The sequence below is a fragment of the Aedes aegypti genome, chromosome 2, assembly GCF_002204515.2.
Source record: "Aedes aegypti strain LVP_AGWG chromosome 2, AaegL5.0 Primary Assembly, whole genome shotgun sequence".
NCBI classification, from domain to species: domain Eukaryota; kingdom Metazoa; phylum Arthropoda; class Insecta; order Diptera; family Culicidae; genus Aedes; species Aedes aegypti.
In genome coordinates this window covers 400,107,677-400,128,701 of record NC_035108.1, presented here as the reverse complement: position 1 = coordinate 400,128,701, position 21,025 = coordinate 400,107,677, and the positions used below count along the sequence as shown (strand labels likewise).

Sequence of the window (21,025 nt, the reverse complement as noted above, 5' to 3'; positions counted from 1 at the left end):
CTAACACTATTTGTTCTGTTTTATGTACACGTGTGTTTTGGGCTTAACAAAAACCTATTAACAAAGAAATAACAATAATGTTTTTATCCTATTAACAATGCACCTTTTGTGTCTGAAATAGTTCGTGAGAGGAATTCTCAGAAGTATCCCGGAATGATTTTTTGTTAGTCTAAGGTACCATTTTATCGAGGATTTCCAGAGAAAATGCCTGGAAAAGGGATTTTTGAAGCAATCCTTGAAGGAGTTTATGGAATTATTATTCATGAATCTCAAGCAACATTCGAGGAGAAATTTATGAAAGAATATCTGAAAAAAAAACTTCCAGTTATTCCTGAAAATATTTAGCGGAATCCCGGGTGTACTTTCTGACCGAGTATGTATGAGTGAAAAAATTTCTTGAAAAAAAAAAATTACCGAAGATGCCATCATAGACGGATACTTGGAGGAAAACTTATTACCTTTTCTGTTAGTTCTTTGCTGGAACTTGAAATAGTTCATGAAAGAAATCCTGTTATTTGAAGGAATTTCTTGAAGGTTTTTGACGATGCATTCTAAGAAGTACCAATAGCAGTATCTCAATTGCTGACGAATCGTGCAAAAAATTCAAAGTACAATTTCTCGAAATAAAAGCTGGAGAAAACAATCAGGACGCAAATATTGTATAAATAATAATACTGAAGATGAGTTTTGAGAAATTCAAACTCGAGATTAATTATCGTGGGGAAATTATTTTCATCGGCCTGAGCTCAAAGTTCTTGGATAGAAGTCCAAAATGTTGGTCAACCCTTCATTACTGTTTCTCCAATTCCACAAACATCATCAACCTTAACGATGCAATCACTTGCACACATCTGCTTCCTACCGTGTTTTTTTCTCCTAACACTTACGTCGTGCCAATAAATCGAATGGTTCGAAAAAATTAGCACCGCTGCTTAGCTAAGCTGATTGATTTTTACTCTAGTTCACATATCAGTGGATAGGTTCCATAAGCGGAAAATGAAATTTAATTTCCGCCGGTCTAGGCATACGCATAAATACCGGCACGAGGCGTTGCCCAATTCCGAATGTACAGGAAACGATAGAGCCAACAACATGCCTGCATAGTGCACGGCCGGCTTATTTTTGCTGAACAGCATAAGATGCGTCTACCGTAAAACGGAGTGACTTTGATAGTTTTTTTTTTGAAGAAAGTATGATTATTTTTGCATTTTGTTCAGAAGATTTCTATATTATGTTTTGAAAACCTTTATTGGAATATTAGTAATCGACGGCTGTTCAAAAATTGCACAAAAATTTGTGTGTTGTGATCAATAGAATGTGTATAGAAAATATAAACAAAAATAGTTTCAATTATAATTGCTTTTAGTCAAATTTCTTGCTCGGGTGCTACAGTTATCATGTTTCTAAATACATAGATTTCCACACAAATAAACCATTTTTGGATTATGAATATATCCAACGAAATTGAATGAATTACGTAAAGTATATAAAGTGTTGCATATCTCTAGGCGATTAACTTTATATAGCAATTTGAAACTTTGATTACAAAACTGGCCCCAAAAATGGTTTTTGCTAAGAGATTTAAGGTCGAATTCAAGTTCTGTTCTACCATAATTAGGCTCTCAAGTTATCAACTCTTTAAAATATCATTAAATAATAATCATAAAACAGTTTGTTTGTGAAAGTTTGAAAAAATTCTTAAATCTCATTAATTTCCAATAATCTAATGTTCTCGATTCTAACACAAAATAGCTCTGACATGGAGTATTTTACAAATAATCTACACTTTTGCATTCGCTATGCTTAACTGATTCACTATCAAAGTTTTCCGCATAATTGAAGACACCCCGTTTTACGGTACACCTTTCTACTTAACTCAGCTGTGAATCGACGAAGCTCAAGCGATTAGCTTTTTGAGCCTCGTTCACTTTCAAGTTCAAGGCTTTTCTTTTGTCTTTCGGTGCGTCTCTGCAGGCTTCAACTATCGACTCGTTTCTATTTATGTTGAAAATATATGTCTGCGGTTTTGCTGTTATGAGTAATCACTAATCTGTTGTTTCTTTTCATCACTTCCCTCTGTAGGAAACCTCTTCGGCACTCTACTTCACAAGCTGAGCGTGAAGCGGCTTTACGTGCTTGATACACCAATCGCAAGTATCAGAGAACATGCATTTTATGGAATTAACGATACCCTGCTGGAATTACACATGGTCAAGAGTGAGCTGACGGCTTTCCCGGGAGATGCGCTGAAAATTCTAGGACATCTGAAGGTACTGAACATCGATGGACACAGGATCGAAAATTTGCCCAAAGGTGTATTCGGGGGAATGACCTTCGAGGGCTCGCTGGAGAAGTTTCATTTCATCAATGGTCTGCTAAGTGATATGGGTCAAGATATTTTCATGGTAATCTAGATAGATTTTTCTCAACGCCTACATTCTAAAAGTATTCTTCAATTTCAGTCGTTCAAGAAGATCAGAACATTGGACATTAGTGGCAACCGTTTGGTGTCCCTGAAAAAGGGTCAATTCAAGGGCCTCCGAGAGGCGGAGATCCTGGATCTGAGTCACAACAACCTTACCAAGCTGGATGCTTCGCACGTTTCCGACCTCACCAAAATGACCTGGATCAATGTGTCGCACAACGCACTGACCGAGATCACGAGAGGTACCTTCGCTCGTAACGCAGTTCTGCGGGTGGTCAATATGGCGTTCAACAACATCAAAAAGATCGATGCCAACACTTTCCGAGGAATGAGGTTTTTGCGAAGGTTGTACCTGCACGATAACATGATCTCCGATGTTGGACGAGGAACTTTTGGGTCGGTAACGCGAATCGGAACAATCGATTTGGCCCGAAATCGGATCAAGAAGGTGGACTACCAGATGTTCTTCCAGTTGAATTATGTTGAGGTATGTCATTTTTGTTTTTTTTTTTTGCAGAGATCTTAACTAAGAGGGTTACTATCCTTTTTGTTAACATGTCCTGATTTTCGACTTTTTTTTGGCTTATATTTTTATCAAATTTGGTGAGATTTGCACATACTTTTGAAAATACATGTAAGTCGAGTCTAGTATACAACACTCAATACAGCCTTACAGTTGAGCTCGAAATGCTCGCATGTGTCCAAGGCTACAAACTCTGGTGGATTTAAATGGTATAGTACTATTTGTTTGTTTTGTTTATTATCGACACTTTACACCAGTAGTGTGGTGCATTCGTGTCCATTTGAATTTAGAGTAATAATACAATTCATGTCGATAGATTAGTTATTCTAAAGGCAAATTCAATTATTAATTATCCTACCTAGTTTTACAGAGAATTATTATTCAATTTCTTACATTTCCTAGATCGGGTTATCCTCCAACCCGCATTAGGAGATTCGCATAGTTCTTCTCGTTCTTGTTCCGTTTTACTTCCCTGACCCTTACTGTGTGCTCGTTCTACATCGTTCTCATCGCTTGTTGACAGTCGCCGCTTCGTGGTGGTTTGGAATTCGTCATCTGCCGCATTGCTGTTGCCGTCGTCGTCATCGTCACCGTCATCGTTTTCATCGCCATCGTCTACGTCAATTTGATGCTGTTTTATCTGTTGGTTATCGTCGTGGTTCGCTTGCTCGATAGCAGTAGTAACAGAGCTGGGTTTCTGTTGCCGTTGGTCATCTTCTTTTTCGGTTGATGATGTACCGTTTTGATTCATATTACGGACAGCTTCAAATTCCGGACACTCTACTTTGTATGGGAAACATTTCACACGAAATGTTTCAATTTTTGCCTTTCAAAAGTTCTCAATTTTGAGGATCGTTTTAGTAAGCTTTTTCCACAAATATCTTCGAAAATTTATAATGGCCAACTACCTTAGATGTCTCTTTAGTGGTTTGACCATTTCAATTGATGATTTGACTGTTCTATTAATGATTATCAAAGGCTGTCCGGAATTCGATTCAAAGTGTCCGGAATATGAGGCAAAAGTGAGGAAGCGTCCGGAATAAGAATCATGAAAAGGCCACACATTTTGATTTATTTAAAATTATTCAGGTTGCGGAAGCGTATTCTTTACCCACCATTCGAAAGATAAGAGCTTCCTACGCTCGATAGCGCTAATGAATCATACAGAATGATTTATTTTGTATGCTTCGTGCTGGGTTATACTTCACTGAGTCCTTAAGTGTCCGTATTATGAATCAAAACGGTATTAGATTTTTCGCCTTTCGGATAGGTCACGAGCGAGGGTTGGTTGTTGATAGTGAATCCATTCAAAATAATAATTTTAACGAGAAAAATAGTAAAACGTCAACAAATTTACGTGCATTAAAGAAATTTCATATTTTATCACCCTGAAACAAGTTGTCAATTTAAAATACTATCAGCATAATCATAATATTCAAATTTATGAAATTTATAAATATTTGAATATTTGAAACTTAAAACTTATCATGAATATATCGAGTAGAAGAGGTAAAGTTGCATATGAAACTGCAAAGTTATAAATTTATCCAATACGTGGCCCTGGTGTACGTTGTTTGATGCAGTCGGAGGATATCTCGGAATATAAATCAAATAGAAAATCTCTGTCTTCGAAAAAGTTGTTCAGCATAAGCAGAGCTTTCTGATAGAGTCTGCGATGTTCCTAATTCATGACCAAAGGTTTTTTTTTTCTAAAGTAAATTCTAAAGAAATTTCTGAACGAAATCCTGAAATAATCCCTGGAAGTACCTACCTTCAAGGTAGTACCTTGAGTCCTTGATGGCTACAGCGTAGCGTCACGCCATCCGGGCGTATTGTAGAGCTCCATCTTCGTCGGACTTGGGCGAAACTTCTCCAGTTGCCTTGAACGTTTAGGGTCGCCAGGTCCTCTTCCACTGCGTACAGCCAGCGTATTCATGGTCTTACCCGAAGCCGCCGACCTCTACCTGCTTCCCGGCTTAGTATTATTTTCGTAATTCTTTCTTCCGACATTCGCACTAAGTGACCAGCCCACTGAAGTCTGCCGTATTTTACACGCTTGATAATATTCACATCTTTGTACACTTGATATAACTCGTGATTCATGCGTCTGCGCCACACACCATTTCCGAGTTTCCCACCGAGTATTGTACGCAGCATTTTACGCTCAAAAACACCGAAAGTTTTCCGGTCTGCCTCTTTCAACGTCCACGCTTCGTGCCCCTAGAGAGCAACCAGAAAAATCAATGTTTTATACAGGGCTAATTTTGTATCCGTTAGCAAGCTGCGGGACCTAAGCTGGTTACGTTGTGCGTAGAAGGCCCAATTCGCAACCACAATACGTCTTTTCACTTCGCGGGAAATGTCGTTGTCACATGTCACAATTGTTCCAAGGTGAACAAATTCTTCAACAACTTCAAAAATATCCCCATCAAACACTACCTCAGCACCTACAGCACCAAGCATGACTCTATCTCTACCTGCGTTTTGGTAGAATTAATGGTCAGGCCTATACTCGCTGCCTCCCTCTTCAGAGGCACGAAGGCCTCTGCCACAACACTGACCTGCGATCGATTCCAATTAGTAGAGATGGTCGGGTCTCGGGTTTTCAAACCCGTGTTGTATACTGAGTTGTCAAAAAAGTTGAAAATTAGCGTGACTTAATTTGTGTACATTCAAAATAAACTGTTATTGAAAACCTCAGTCAGCTGTTTTTTCAAAGTTGCTGATAAATCTAAACTCAATACTAGTTTTTTTTTCTAATATCTGCTACGTTTGCTGGCATGAAATTTTACTCAAAAGGCTATGTATGCTTCGGTGTGATGCAAACGCAATATATTGTTTTGTTGAGATGTTCTTGTGAGGGTTGAACGTCTTGCTCATGATTGATGTAAACACAAAGTGGAATAAGAAAAAAAAACTCAGCTATCACATAAAAAGAAGGCCAAGGCTGCTTCACAAACGTAAACAGAAATTTTCTAAGTCTGAATAGTAAACACTAAGGTCACGAAACGTCAAACAATTGAATTTTTTTACCTTAGCAACTGCAGCATGCAATGCCTTATAGAGGAGGATCTCATAAGAAAGCAAGGGATACCGCAAATACTGGAATGCAAATTAAAAATATAAACTACAACCAAAGTACTGTTTCTTTGTACCAATAGAATGAAGTTTCATTTTGCACTTACATGTCGTAGGTTATTGAGATTAAATTATTTTTATCTCATAGAGTAAATGGTCATAGTACTTCCCATTACAATAATAATGTGTACACTTATTAGATAAAATTGACTTTGATGCTCCTGCTGCCAGCAACGTTGCATGGACAAATTCCAGAAGAAAATCCTAAATGAATAACTGGAAAAAAATGTTGAAAGATTTTATTATTAAATTTCAAGAGAAATCTTTTGATGAGCACGTACAAACCTTTTTTGTTTTTTATTGAATTTATTGAAAAAAATGTGTTGCTGTCCAGGATCCCCGGAAGAATTCTGCGAAAAATTTAGAAAAAAAAAGTTGTTGAACAATTCTTGAAAATATTTCTGTAGACACTTATGGAGAGGTTGCTTGAAGGTGTACACGATAAAACCATTGATATATACAATTGAAAGGAAGGCTGCTTGAAGCATCCAGGAAGGATTCTCGAAGCATCTTGAAATGATTCTGTAAGCATCATTGATAATTTTTTTAAATATTCACGAATAATTCTTAAAACATCCGAGGATACTTGTTGAAGCATCATGGAAGAATCCTTAAATTATCCTGGATGAGCTTTGGAAGTATCCTGGAAGGATTCTCGAAGCACCCTGTAAAAAATATGGAAGGCTTCTCATATGTTTCTGGGACCAGCTTTCTAAGATTTTTGGAGAATCTTTAAATATGTCTGAGAAAACATGCCTCAAGAATTCTGGGAGCATCCTGGGGCCCTTCCATTTAGAATAATCCTGCATTACACAGCGTAACATATTTTTTCTCATCACATTTTGCAAAGTGATAACACTTTTATATAATGATATATTAAAATCAAATCACAGTGTAGAGTTTCCATCTTAATCCAATGACCACGCATTGTCCCGAAAAATAGTTCGTCTTTAGTATCAATGATGATACCTATTATGATCATATAAAGAGGTTAGAGTGCGCCTCAAATTGGTACTATATTTAGCTCGCATATTTCTTGCAATTGAACGATTGAAAATTGAACGTTGCTAGTGAAGTGGAATAATATTTTTTTTTCTCATTCTAGATCATCAACTTGGCTGAAAATGAGATAATTGAAATACAGAAGGATTCCTTCAAAGATCTATACCTCACACACATCAACATATCCTACAACCGGTTAGAAACCATAGAACCGAAATCGTTCATCAATTGTGCTAACATGACCGTTCTGGATTTGTCTCATAATTTGATCAAGAGCATTCCTCGTAACGCCTTCGATGAAACGACATACGCCTCCGAATGGATACTCACACACAATCTACTCACCAATATGTCGCAAATTCCTCTATCCAACATGACCGGCTTACGTGTGCTCAACGCTTCATACAACAACATCATTGATATTCCAAAGAACACCTTTCCCAAACTCTACGAACTGCATACGATCGATGTTGCGCACAACAACATCTCCCACATCTACAACGCTGTCTTCCAGAATCTGCTCTCTCTACGAATACTAAATCTGAGTAACAACGCTTTGGAGAAGATCGGGCCGTCAACCTTCGGAACGCTACACACACTGCTCGAAATGGACCTCAGCAATAACTACCTCAAAGACATAACCCGTGGAGCGCTCGCCAAAATTAGCGGTCTGCGATTCCTCAACATGGCTCACAACAAACTGGAGCGACTTTTCCAAATCCCGATCTCACTGAACAGTCTCAACCTAGCCTACAACGAAATTAGCGAAATTCCCGACAAAACGTGGCCCACCATGAACTCGCTGCTTACTCTCGATCTCAGCTATAATAAGCTCCAGAACAACCTCCAGCGTGGAAGTTTCTCCGGACTACTTACTCTACAGCATCTGAACCTGGAGGCCAACGAAATATCCGAAATTCCTCGGGATAGCTTGGCAGACCTGGGAACCATGCAGTATCTCTACCTGAAGGATAATAACATATCGACCTTGACAAAAGCAGCCTTCGGTAATCTACCGATCCTGTTCGAACTGCAGATTATGAACAACGGTCTGAACCACGTAAGTGAAAGAGCTTTCGACGGCCTTCTGCAGCTGTTGAGTCTGAACATGTCCAACAACTTGCTCCGGTCCATCCCGAATGACGCTTTTCATGGGTTGGTGTCCCTGCGGAAGTTGGATGTTTCCTACAATCTACTAAGTACTTTAGATAATAAGACCAACGGATTGCTGGACGACTGTCTGAGTTTGGAGGAGATCGACCTGAGTCACAATCGATTCAGTTTTGTAACGAAGAAGACCTTCCCCTCCAATCCGTACATTCCGTATCGATTGAGAAAGATCAACTTGAGCTACAACACAATGTCGATAGTGACCCACGATCTAAAATTGGGCACCAAAACGGTGACGGACTTGAACTTGTCTCATAACAACATCAAAGACGTTCGACAGGGAGTTTTTGGAAACTTGACGTCGCTCCAGAAGTTGGACATGTCCCACAACGAGCTGGTCAAGCTGGAAAGTACCGTGTTCAACATGCCGGAGAACTTTACCGAACTGATCGTGCACAACAATCGCATTTGGAATGTGAGTTACGATAGCTTGCTAAAGTTGAAGCACTTGAAGATGCTGGATCTGAGGGGGAATGAGATTCGCACGTTCGAAGCGGAAGTGGTGGATAAGATGAGGACGTCCAATTTGAAGGTGTTGTTTGAAGGTTAGTATGAGTTTAAATATTTCCATTGTTGTTATATAATACGTAACGCAGTCTAAATTATTTTTTTTGAGAATTTCTCAAAACAACAGCAAACAAATCAAAAACGAATTATTTGGTAAAGTTTGTGCCATAATGTAATTTGCCTTAGTATTATAGGTTAGCTACGAAATCCATGAACAATAGGCCTTGAGATCTACAAGCGTTGATCTCCCAAAGCTTTTGATCGACATTTTTACTCGTATAGGGTCATGTTCTGTGTGACAACCTGGCTATAAGTTAATGGCAAATAAAAAAAAAAAAACAAAATTTACCATCAGGACCCATCAGAACTAATTAACGAAAACCTGAAAAAAATATTACGACAAAAAATTGTGCTATTATATCAAAATATGTCATTTATTCGTTATTCGAATACCACTGCGACCAGTTTTCTATACGAAACAACTGTTGACACCCGTCTACCCTATTATAACTTATTTATTCAATTGTAATGCATGATTTGTTATAAGGTACAGTGGGGGAAGTGTATCAGTGGGGTAAGTGGATCATTTGTCAATATAAAGCCTAAATACTTGGATATGTTGAATGTTTTCGCACCATTGCTTCGTTTTAGGTTATTTTCTTACGCCCACACTGATACTATTGCAAAACTGGTACTACACGTACACTAACACAAGCAAATTTGTTAGCTGCAAAAAGTAATTGATTTGAAAATTGTTTTCCATCAATCAAAAATCCATTGTATCTCTGTCTAAAATTAAATTCTATTATTTTTTTCGACACATGGTGAGAATTTCAGTTCTAATTGAATGAATCACAATGAAAAATATGTCATTTTTATGAATAAATACAAATATATTGGACATGGTACACTTACCCCTACTTTTTAGTGGGGTGGGGTAAGTGGATCAAGAATAATTATCATTTGTTGGCAGACTGCTTAGGAGAATTTTAATAAGCTTCAATACCCACAAATGTTGTTTTCCTTTATTTTGTTCCATTCCCAGCTTGAATTTGTTAAATTGACCATAGAAAATTTAAATTAATCCACCTGAAAGTTTTTTTTAACCTTTCTGGTATAAAAAATATAAAAAGAATAATTATTTCAAAATTTACACGAAACTTTTCGTGGTTTATCTAAGCTGAGTTGTGAAAGAGCAAAATATACTAATTTTCCAATCGAAAACATAGTCTCGTACATTATTGGACCATATAAATTGTTTTAGACAGATGATACACATATAATCATAAATAAAACAGAAGGATTTCAGTTTGTTATTCAAAAGTAAATGTAACTAATATTTTTAAACCAAGAGTGGTTTTCGAAAATATCTTTACGAATAATCCTACAATACTTCTGTATAACTTATGCGTATAAATGGATGAATTTTCTCCAAATTTTTCTAGTTACAATGTTTTTTTTTTATCTAATTAGTATGAACTAATATATACATACTTTTTATTATATTTTGATTAAATAAAGATACTTTTTAATTTTAAAGTAATAAAATGTAACATTACTAGCACTAATAACAAGTGCGAGGGTAATATCATTCTTATTAAACATAATCATACTACATTTGTTTCGAGAACAGTTTTTTTTTAATGGTGATCCACTTACCCCACCATGGTGCGGCAAGTGGATCATTTGGCGCAAATTTTTAAGTTTCTCATTCTCAATACATAACCATCAGAAAAATCGAAATAAATGACGATTTGAAGTATAATAGACCCTTATTCGTTATCAACAGAAAAAAGTTTGAGTTAAACTATTCACGTTAGCTGTACATAACAGTGAAGGTAACTATTGATTTTGCTGTATCCACTTACCCCACGGTACCTTAACTCGTCCCCTTAATGCTACAACTAGATAACTCGAAAATCAAAATTTTGGGATGTTCCACTTTGAAAATATGACCGTTTCACAAGGTGACGGTTAATCGCAGAGGATATGGTTGAAAAATAAACTTTAACTTGTGTATTTTGAATCACACGCTTATGAGCTGTAGGTATTTTACAGATCTAATTAATAAAAATGTTTTGGCATATTGAAGTCAAAAATTTCAAATTTCGAGTTATCTAGTTGTAGCATCAAGGGGACGAACTAATATCCGAGACATTTCCCTCTTCCTGAAAAGCTAAGTCATTCATGGACGGTCCATTTTATAATAACAAAATAATTGATTTTGTGTTCTTCTTTCCTCAATAACTCAATAATGGCACCCTTTTTTATCGAACTTTTACCATTGTTCTTATGATGTCAAAAATCAAATAATACCCGTGATATTGGAAGTTTTTAAGGTGATTATAGAACGAAGCCATTCCTCAAATTTTCAAGAGCACAAGACTTGAGAACCAAACAGCGATACGTGTTGAAAATTTATCCCATTGGTCACCACCAACAAGCAAGTAATTTGATTGATTTTCAACGCGAACTGTTGTCAGATTCTCCAGTCTTGTGCACTTGAAAATTCAAAGTTTGGCTTCATTTCATAATCACCTTGAAGCATTACATGCCTATAGTAATACAATAATGTAGACTTCAAAATATCTAGATATATTTTGATGGAGATAATTATTCGTGAGCAATCTGGGCCATCAAGAACTTCCTGAGTTATACACTACCTGTCATAAATACGAACTCACTTAACAATGTATTGCAACACTCAGTTGAATATTGAATCACACACCAACAAGTTTAGCATCACCTCAAAACAGGTAAGTTCACATTGCTATATCCCATTATCCTTATGATTAGCAAAGAAACGTTCTCCAGCAAAGTTGTTCAGTGGATCACGGACATCCGGAAAGCAAACAAACTGGTTCGCAATTTTGCCGCAATGTGGCGCTAGTGAGCATGTAAAATTGGTAATTTTAAGCTTTCTCTATCTTTTGATCCACATGAGACAAAAAGTTCGAGCCTTCGGCAAAGTTGTTCAGCAGATCAAGTACATCCGGAAGGCAAAAAAAATGGTTCTGATTTTTGCCGCTAGATGGCTCTAGTGAGCATATAAAAATCTATAAAAATGAGCATCTATCGCATGATCCACATGAGATAGAAAGTTCGAGTCTTCGCAAAGTTGTTCAGAAAGCATGTGAAATTGACTATTTTATGCATGTCACCCACATGAAATAGAAAGTTCGAGCCAGGGTTGGGAAAAAATCTGAAAGTCATACTACAGTAGCCAAACAAAGCCAATCGCAGTCAGCGAAGCCAGTGCAACTCACGCAAACCGCTGCTGTAGGCAAAAAGCCTTGAAAATGGCAAAACACCCGTTACTAAGGGCAACCCAAAATTACTGTAGAAAAATGTTCTATTTCCCGCTGCATTTCCCACATTTAGGTCCTTCAATGACACTAACGATTTAGAAAATGCATGCACCCAACAAAGGCTACTCGATGAGATTCACGTTGTTGAACTACTGTACTGGGAAGAGCCATGTGATTTTCGCGAAATTCAAGCCTACTACTATTACCATTCCCAGCACTGGTTCAAGCCTTCAGCAAAGTTGCTGAGGAAGTCCGGAAGGCAGACCCTTAACGTGAAGATGAATCGAAGCCTAACTTCAATAATTTTCAATAAATTCAAGAGCACAAATCTGGAGAACCGAACACCCGTTTGAGCTGAAAACTTAATCGATTGGTCGTAAGCAGCTAGTCATCAATCAATTAAGTTTTCAGCTAAAACGGGTGTTCGGTTTTCCAGATTTGTGCTCTTGAAAATTTGAGGTATGGCTTCGATGCAGCTTCACCTTAAATAAAAAAAAATCTGCTTGATTTCACAACTGAGCAAATAGCATTTGAGCGCAAGTGAGCAAATGTCATTTAAAGCGAGTTATATCTTTTGATTCAGATAAGATTGGAGTTTTGAATATCCAATGTCTTAGACCTCAATCAATAGGAAATTAAATAATTTAGAGCTGAATCACTGGAATATGAAGTGAATCCGAACTGAAACATTTCAATATGATGTGAGTCAGACATGAAGAACTTAATTATGAGATGAATCAGATATGATTAAGTAGAACAATCCTGAATCTTTTGAAAATGAAGTTAATCAGTCTTAAATTATATGACTCAAGGGGAATATGCCTTGAATATGCAGTGAATCCGACATGAATTACTTGAATAAATATAAAGTGAATCAAACATGAGTCACTTGAAAATGTAGACCTGAATGTATTGAATATGCAGTGAATACGACGTGAATCACTTGAAAATGAAGTGAACAAGTCCTAAACTGTTTGAACATGAAGTGAATCAATTCTGAATCACTTGATAATGAAGTGATGTCAGTTCTTAAGATTCAAATGATTTTTAAGGTGAATTAGACTCTTGAACATGAAGTGAATCAAGCTTGAAACACTCGAATATGAATTGAATCAAACACGAATCTCTTGAATATTTAGTTAATAAAACTTACAACAGTTTAATATGAAGTAAATCAGATATGAATCACTTGGAAATGGAGCGAATCAAACCTGAATCATTTGAATATGAAGTGAATTAAACCGGAAATACATAAGTAAATCATACCTGATTCACTAGAATTTGAATCAGATCTGAAACACTTGAATATACAATGGATCAGACCTGAATCAACTGAATATGCTATGATTCTGATCTTAATCACTTCCATTTCTAAACGCTTTGTGAACAACATTCTATTTAATCAAAATTATGAGATATACAGTCATCTCTCCCTTACTCGATATTGAAGGGACCATCGAGTTAGGGAGGTATCGAGTTACAGAACACACAACCAGTGCAACTGCGATCCAAGGGACCATCGAGTTAGCCATGAAAACCAACTTTTACTATGGTTCTCTAATTCGATATCGAGATATGGAATATCGAGTAAGGGAGAGTTAACTGTAACTCCATAACTGTATATCTCGATATCGAGTTGTAGAACCACAGTAAAATTTGATTTCCATGACAATGTTGAACCGCATTAACACTGATTACATATATTGTACAGTTAATTAATTGTCATATGATCTAGGCAATTTTAGTCTAAGCAATTTTGCTGTTATAAGGTTTTGAGTTTTGAAGTTTACATGTACACGACGAAACACGTGTCAAATGTACAAATTGAAATTGAAACTGCGAAAAGAAACCACGTGCTCCGGTGGTTTGCTTTGATGTATACATGTACGCGAAGTCAAAGTGCCAAATGTACATCCCCAGACAACCAGAAATCGCATCAATGTTCACGTTATAACTCGTTTATTCATAATAATTACATCGAACCCGCAAAACACCGTGGATAAAATCGTCAGATTGATGAGTTTCCTCGCATAAAACACTTTTTTCCTGAGTTCATTTGCACATTTTGTTTCGTTCCGTACACTCGTACAAAGTAAGTCGAATCAATCCGTAGCAGCTGTCAAATCAATCTTTGTTATCATAAGTTAAATCGCATAAGATCACAGGTTAGTTCGGTAGAATATTTATACACTCGCATTGTATGGTATTATTTATCACATAATACATGCACGTATATCGCCTCCACTTTTGTACGTAGAAGGCCTTTTCGTGACATCATATAAGTGAAATTTTGCAATTTTGCGTACCTTTGGGTTGTCTGAGTCTCATACATTCGAACGAAGTTTAGACTGCGAAATGGTGATCCCATGTGCTTTGGGGTAATCGAGTTCAGTTCGCCTTCGAGCGTCGGGGTCTCTCAAGGGGCCCCACAGCTTGTAGGTTGAAGCGCCCATCTAGCGAATAGGGAGTCGTGGGTTCGATCCCCACCGGAGCACGTGGTTTCTTTTAGCACTTTCAATTTCAATTTGTACATTTGAAACGTGTTTCGTCGTGTATATGTAAACTTCAATACTTTATAACAACTGATTAAATGTTTTATAAAGGGATGATTCCCTTAATTTCAAGTTATGAATGCTAAACTTCACATTCTCACTATCTATCGATAGTGCCGCTTGACGGAAAAATTATAAATCCATTATCATTTATAAAGCTGTCTGTCTTCCGGATACCCTTGACTTTCTCAACAACTTTGCCCAAGACTCGAACTTTGTATCTCATGTGGAACACCAGATAGAACATGCCTAAAATGCTCAATTTTACACGTTCACTAGCGCTACCTAGCGGAAAAATTGCGAATCAAATTATTTGCTTTTCGGATATCCTTGATCTGCTGTAGAACTTTCCTGAAATCCGCAGCATTATAGATCATCAGCATCTCGAGATAAACTTTTCAGGTCAATTAAACATTTAGCTGAGTGTTGCAATACTTTTTCAAGCGAGTTCGTATTTATGACGGATAGTGTAGGCAAGGATGGAAATCTAGTGATCATGACAAAATAAACGATGCATCGCGGTGTTCTTTATCTTGCGATCATAGCAACAACGATTAACCATTAGTCGTCAAGTCCTAACAACAAACTCCGCTATGCGAAAAATGAATCGCTCGGCATGTGTGCTAACGATCAATTGTTTGTAAACCAAAGTCTTAACTTTTGGGGGATTTTAACGTTTTTATTCCGCGATCTGCCTTGTGGTATGCCATTTAAGATTCAAATGCCTATCGGGTATGATCTGAGTGAAAAATTATGCCGTGAACGCGTTCTGATTCATGTTAATCGCGACTTGTAACAACATCCGACAAACGGTTTGTCTCGCGACAAACAGTGCATCGGATGCTCCATTTATCCTTACTATGCACGCGTGATGAGCTGTTCGAATCATGCTTCTGCAAGAGCAACGGCCCTTTTAGACCATTCAAATACTATGTTGTTAGTCGCTAGAGGCGATTTTTTTCCATCCTTGAGTGTAGGTATTTAGGGACCTTCCTTAGACTAGTGGTAAAGTCCACGGATACCAAGCAAAGTCATGTTGAAGGTGTCTGGGTTCGATCCCCGCTCGGTCCAGGATCTATTCGTAATGAAAATTTCCTTGAATTCCCTGGGCATAGAGTATCATCGTACCTGCCACACGATACACGAATACGAAAATGGCAACTTTGGCAAAGAAAGTTCTTAGTTAATAACTGTGGAAGTGCTAAGCTGAGAAGCAGGCTCTGTCCCTGCATTCATCATGTACCACATTCCGAGAATCATACCGCAACCAGTTCAATTTAAATGGTGTTAATTTAACCCCCACTGCATGTTCGTTTTATTACCAGCATCTGTTCATATTACTACCTTTACATGTTCAGTTTAACCACATGTTTGAAACATTGCCTCTGTGAAATGAAAATTATCAATATTATAATAATGTTGATAAAATTAAATTTCCATCACATGAAATATTGTTACATGGCATAAACATCCTTCTTCAATTCTAAACAATTTTTAAAGAATCTAACAGCTCCACAAGCAAGCAAACATGAAAATTACTTAGTGTGTTCATTTTACCCCCAGTTCCCCAATTGGTTTTTGATCTACGTGCATAATAAGTGCCTAAAAAAATAATGCATTATATACCAAGAGTAATTCAATGAAGTAAATCTCATTAAATTTAGATAAGATTTGAAAACAAAAGTTTAAATTTTGGGTCACCAAAAAGTTTCGTGAAACATACAGTACCGTAATCCGGGGGCAAATTGATCACAATTTTACAACTTTTTGTTGTGTTATCCTCCGGAATTCAAATATTGTCAAATAAATTTTGGCAAAATCAGTACTACAGTTAACTCTCCCTTACTCGATATTGAAGGGACCATCGAGTTAGGGAGGTATACAGGTATACAGGTATACAGAACACATGCTTTTCAAATTTTAAACATTTAATTATTTTGACAAAACACGTTCAAAATAGTAATATAAATGTGAAATATAATACATTTTACCACATTTACCTATTTGAAACTTTTTTAACGGTCGGCAAAAATTAAACATTTTATCACCCAGGAATAGGCAGTAAACCTCAATTTTACTATCAATTTAGTCATATCATTCAAATTCTTGAATTTATTCAACATTTGGAGGACATTTGGATTTTTTCATGAAAATATCGAGTTAGAGAGGTAAAATCACTTGGGAAACTGGAACAGATAGCATCGAGTTAGGGAACATCGAGTTGGAGAGGTATCGACTTACAGAGGTATCAAAGCATGCTAAATTGAAGGGACCGCGCATTCCATCGAGTTAGGGAAAATATCGAGATACAGAATATCGAGTAAGGGAGAGATGACTGTACTAGTAATATTTAACATATCACAATAAATGTTTCAACATCAACAAATATTAACACAGTGGGGCGAAATTGATCACCATATAACAAAGCAAGTTTAGGAACAAAACAATCCCTATCTATTAAATTTGGGTCTCCTGAATCTGAAAATTATGTCAAAAGTTTTACAACTCAAGTATTTGAGCATTTTATTGCAAAATAATTTTTTGAAATTCTGACTAATACGTCTAAATGTAGGCAATATAGGCATGAAATTAGCACATTATTTGAGAATAAACGATTTTATGAGCAAAAACTATACCGTAATCCGGGGTAACATTGATCAGCGGGGTAACATTGATCGGGATGACTCATCTTGTTAAACGGTCAAATAAAGATTTATTGATGAAACATTTTCGAACCATGAATGGTGCCTCTCTTTCGTATATTCATAAGCTAATGATAATTAAGGTTTTTGCCAAAATTGCGTTTAGTTCATGCGCAAATTTGTCAACTTTTTGAAACAATGATTTCTATCATTTTCACTGACACTACCGAAAATTCATGTCTCACATGAGTTCTGCAGAAGATGTGATCAAGGAAAATGCGGGTGTTACTAAAAATGGCATCGCCGAAAACGATTCCGTTGTCAAATCTTTCATAAGTTTATTCAATTAGGCAACATTAACTAATTACTATTACGAATGTAGAATTTCCTGAGGAAATTGCCTACTTTTAGGCGTATTCCGCGGTTCACGGTGTTTTTAATTTTGAAATAACTCAAAAAGTAAATGACTTGTAAGAGTTTGGTCTTCATATTCGGCTTCAGGGGCCCTGATTTTAGTAAGTAACGACATTTCCAATATTAGCGAACATTGTTTACTTGGGTGATCAATGTTACCCCATATCAACTGAATCAAAAAATCACTTAAAACATTTATTTAAACATGTTTAAATCTTTCGAAAAACAAAATAAAGTACATAGTTAGGGGCGGTGGGTGCCAGTACTTGTTTTAAAAATATGAAACTTGTAACATTTGTATAGTGAAATGAAAAATTTAAGAAACACTAAAAAAAATGATCAATGTTACCCCGGATTACGGTACTTGCTATGCTGTATGATATCAAAAATGAGTTCAGTAGTTCATACTTAAGCTTACACAATATTTTAAACCAGGGATGGGAAATGTACTGTAGCAAACATTTACCACCTCGACATTCACATTTTTCTACATGACCACGGTGTACTAAATTAAGAAGGTGATATATTCCGAAAACTGACAGCTACTTGACGACGTCATTCCTATCCACCTCGAACAAATTTACGAAAAAATGATCTAGTGGTCCGGAAGGTATATGGTACGATAGGAGTGACGTCACATGTTTACAATGAAACTTGATATTTACATTAGTAAAGAGCCTGCCTTGTTAATTTTTATGCCGTGTACATGACCATCAATATCCAAAGCAAACCATGACCGTTCAAAATAAAAAAAAATGTCACGGCTCTCCAAAACTGTAATCTTCTTCTTCCTAACGTTTTTTCGGACCTGAATGCGAAATGACTCGCACACAGTGGTGACACGATTTTTCCGAGGTTCTGCAGTTTTGCTCGATAAAGGCAGCATGAAAATGAACTTGTTTATATGTATCGCAACGGAATGATTGTGCTCTTGCTATTAGCGTTAATAGATTTCAATTAGTTGAAAACACAAACGAAATATTAGCGATTGAATTTTTTACCATTTTTTTCAATCATTCATCCCGAGATGGCTGCTCGAAAACGATCATAGTGGAGAGACAAAAACATTCAAGCAGTGTGTGAACCGTTGGCAGCACAAAGCCTAATGGTATTGATGCTGCTGCTGCTTTGTGTTTTGGTTGACTGGCAGAATCGATGAACTGTGGTAAATAGTGGTCACAGTTCCCAAGCGTGTTTTAAACACTCCAAGTTGACATGTAGGAATAATACCAGTGGTTTGTTTAGCACCGACATTTGCAACTGTATTGCTTACACCTTAAAAATGTGTTAATATTTCTATGTAAAACTGACCCTAATAGAAATGAAATACTTCAAAATCATCATAATACATATATAAACTAGTAAACATGGAATGTCTTGTGGTGCCAACGAAACTTGCAGCATCCATGTTTTATGGTACCGACCTGATTAAATTCGCTCCAGTGATCAATTTGCCCCCGGATTACGGTACTGGACAAAATAAAGTACTCTTTCGCCGTTTTCCTATAGATTTATTGACATTTTCATAGCAGCTTAGAAATAGCTTTAAATTTACTCAGCTAGGAATTCACAGCTTTAAATACGCAAACTTTTGAGTTATCATAAAGCATCAATTTTGATAAAAATGCCCAAATTTTGAATTTTGAAAAAAAAAATCAAGAAATCGAAAATAGTACATAAATTCAATGAGCTTTATTTGTTTGATAACTGGTTGTTTGATATACAGCAGAATACGTCCAGTAAGCTCATGTATTATAGAAAAAATGTTTTACTCCAAATACGACAAAAAATTATATAATCTAGTATTTACCGAAATTTGTCAAATATATCGTTTTAAAATACTTCTGGAGTTTCATTATTACTTCTTTCGGATATTTTTTTTTAAATTCTCCCAGAACTTCTTTTAATATTTGCTGAATTTAGCAAAACAAATTGATATTATTGAATTGAAATTGTGTTCATTGTTATTCAAAAAAAAAATGCTAATTGTTGTAGGTACTACACAGAAGAACACAATAAAAAAATATGCAATTCAGCATTAATAAAATATGTATCTTCTTATCAATATGAATCCTATCTTTACAGGAAACCCTCTGCATTGCGACTGCTACACCCGTCCGTTGTTCAACTACATGAGAACGATGCCATCGCTTCCGGAAGCTTACCAGAACATCCGTTGCGCTGAACCCGCTTCCGTTTCCGGCACCCCTCTGTTCAACATCAGTGACGAGCTGCTCGTGTGTGTTCCTGCTTCCGATAAAGAAATCTATCAGCTACTGCCCGATCTGCGGTTCCGTGAAGTTTCCTAGTAAGATTAATCTTAACTGCCATTAAGGAACGATGTGCTTAAAACCGTAATTAACTAATAAATTAACTATTATGCTATCGAAAGACACCGAATGGGTACCGAATGGATGGGCAATTTTATTTTTTTTTTTCATTAATAACGGTTTCAGACACACCGGGAAGGAGCTCCTGACTCTAATGCATGTTTTCTTCTTTCAGTTTCCGCGGTCAACTGATAGTCCATTGGTACGTGACCACCACCAAAGATATTGGTGATTTCTACGTGTACATCCGAGATCGACAGAACAACATCATATTCGAACAGGTCGTGGCTTACACTAGCCGTTTAACCGCGATTAAAGGGGCTGACATAAATCCGCAGAGCTCGTCGTCCCCCTTGGAGCTGTGCGTGCTGGCCAAGAGCAGTAGCGAGGAGATCAACTTCCTCGATTCGCAGTGCGTCCATCTGCCGGAGGATCTCGACGCGGTGAAGCTTAAGTACAACGAACAATACAACTACAAACTGCCGCTTAGTTTGACGGGTGACCGAGGAGGGCGCTCCAGTAGCTGTGATAATGCTGTAAATAGATTAGTGATACTAGTAAGCGTGATAATCGGAGGATTGCTGCCCAGGTGGGTTCGATGATGACCCCGCAGCGAGAAAAATAAAACTTACAATTGTTTATATGTAATGATTTTTTGTAAGACTTTTCTGTAGAAATCACGAGATAAATATTTATTAGACAATTGATGTGATACTGCTTTTTCAATTATTGTTCCTTTTCCATTTATTGCTTTTTGACTCACTTTTTACAAGTTTACTAACTTATATTGCATTTTATTGAATTTTAACGGATTATTTTGTAGGTATCATATGGAAATCTACATATTGTTTATTTTACCACTCTTATCAAAACACTTAAGGAAAATTGTCTTGGAAGGAATAGCTGATAATATATCCTCGAGCGGTTTAGTGAAATACATATAAGTAGCAAGATTAAGGCCGTTATGAACACATTACGTGAATCCTTATTTTGAATCCACAAAATGGTAATACT

The 21,025-nt window shown here is 36.7% G+C and overlaps 1 protein-coding gene across 2 annotated transcripts in view; it reads left to right on the top strand.

Annotated features, from left to right (window-relative positions):
• LOC5577920 (chaoptin) overlaps positions 1-20,718 on the top strand; it is a 51,408-nt gene extending 30,690 nt beyond the window's left edge. For both annotated transcript variants that reach the window (XM_001656655.3, XM_021847121.1), the window contains exons 4-8: positions 2,083-2,405; positions 2,463-2,912; positions 7,192-8,803; positions 19,767-19,989; positions 20,187-20,718. In XM_001656655.3, coding sequence (XP_001656705.2) covers positions 2,083-2,405; positions 2,463-2,912; positions 7,192-8,803; positions 19,767-19,989; positions 20,187-20,613 — 3,035 coding nt within the window. In that variant the 3' untranslated portion in view covers positions 20,614-20,718. The remainder of the gene's footprint in view (positions 1-2,082; positions 2,406-2,462; positions 2,913-7,191; positions 8,804-19,766; positions 19,990-20,186) is intronic.
• The last annotated feature ends 307 nt before the right edge of the window (positions 20,719-21,025 follow it).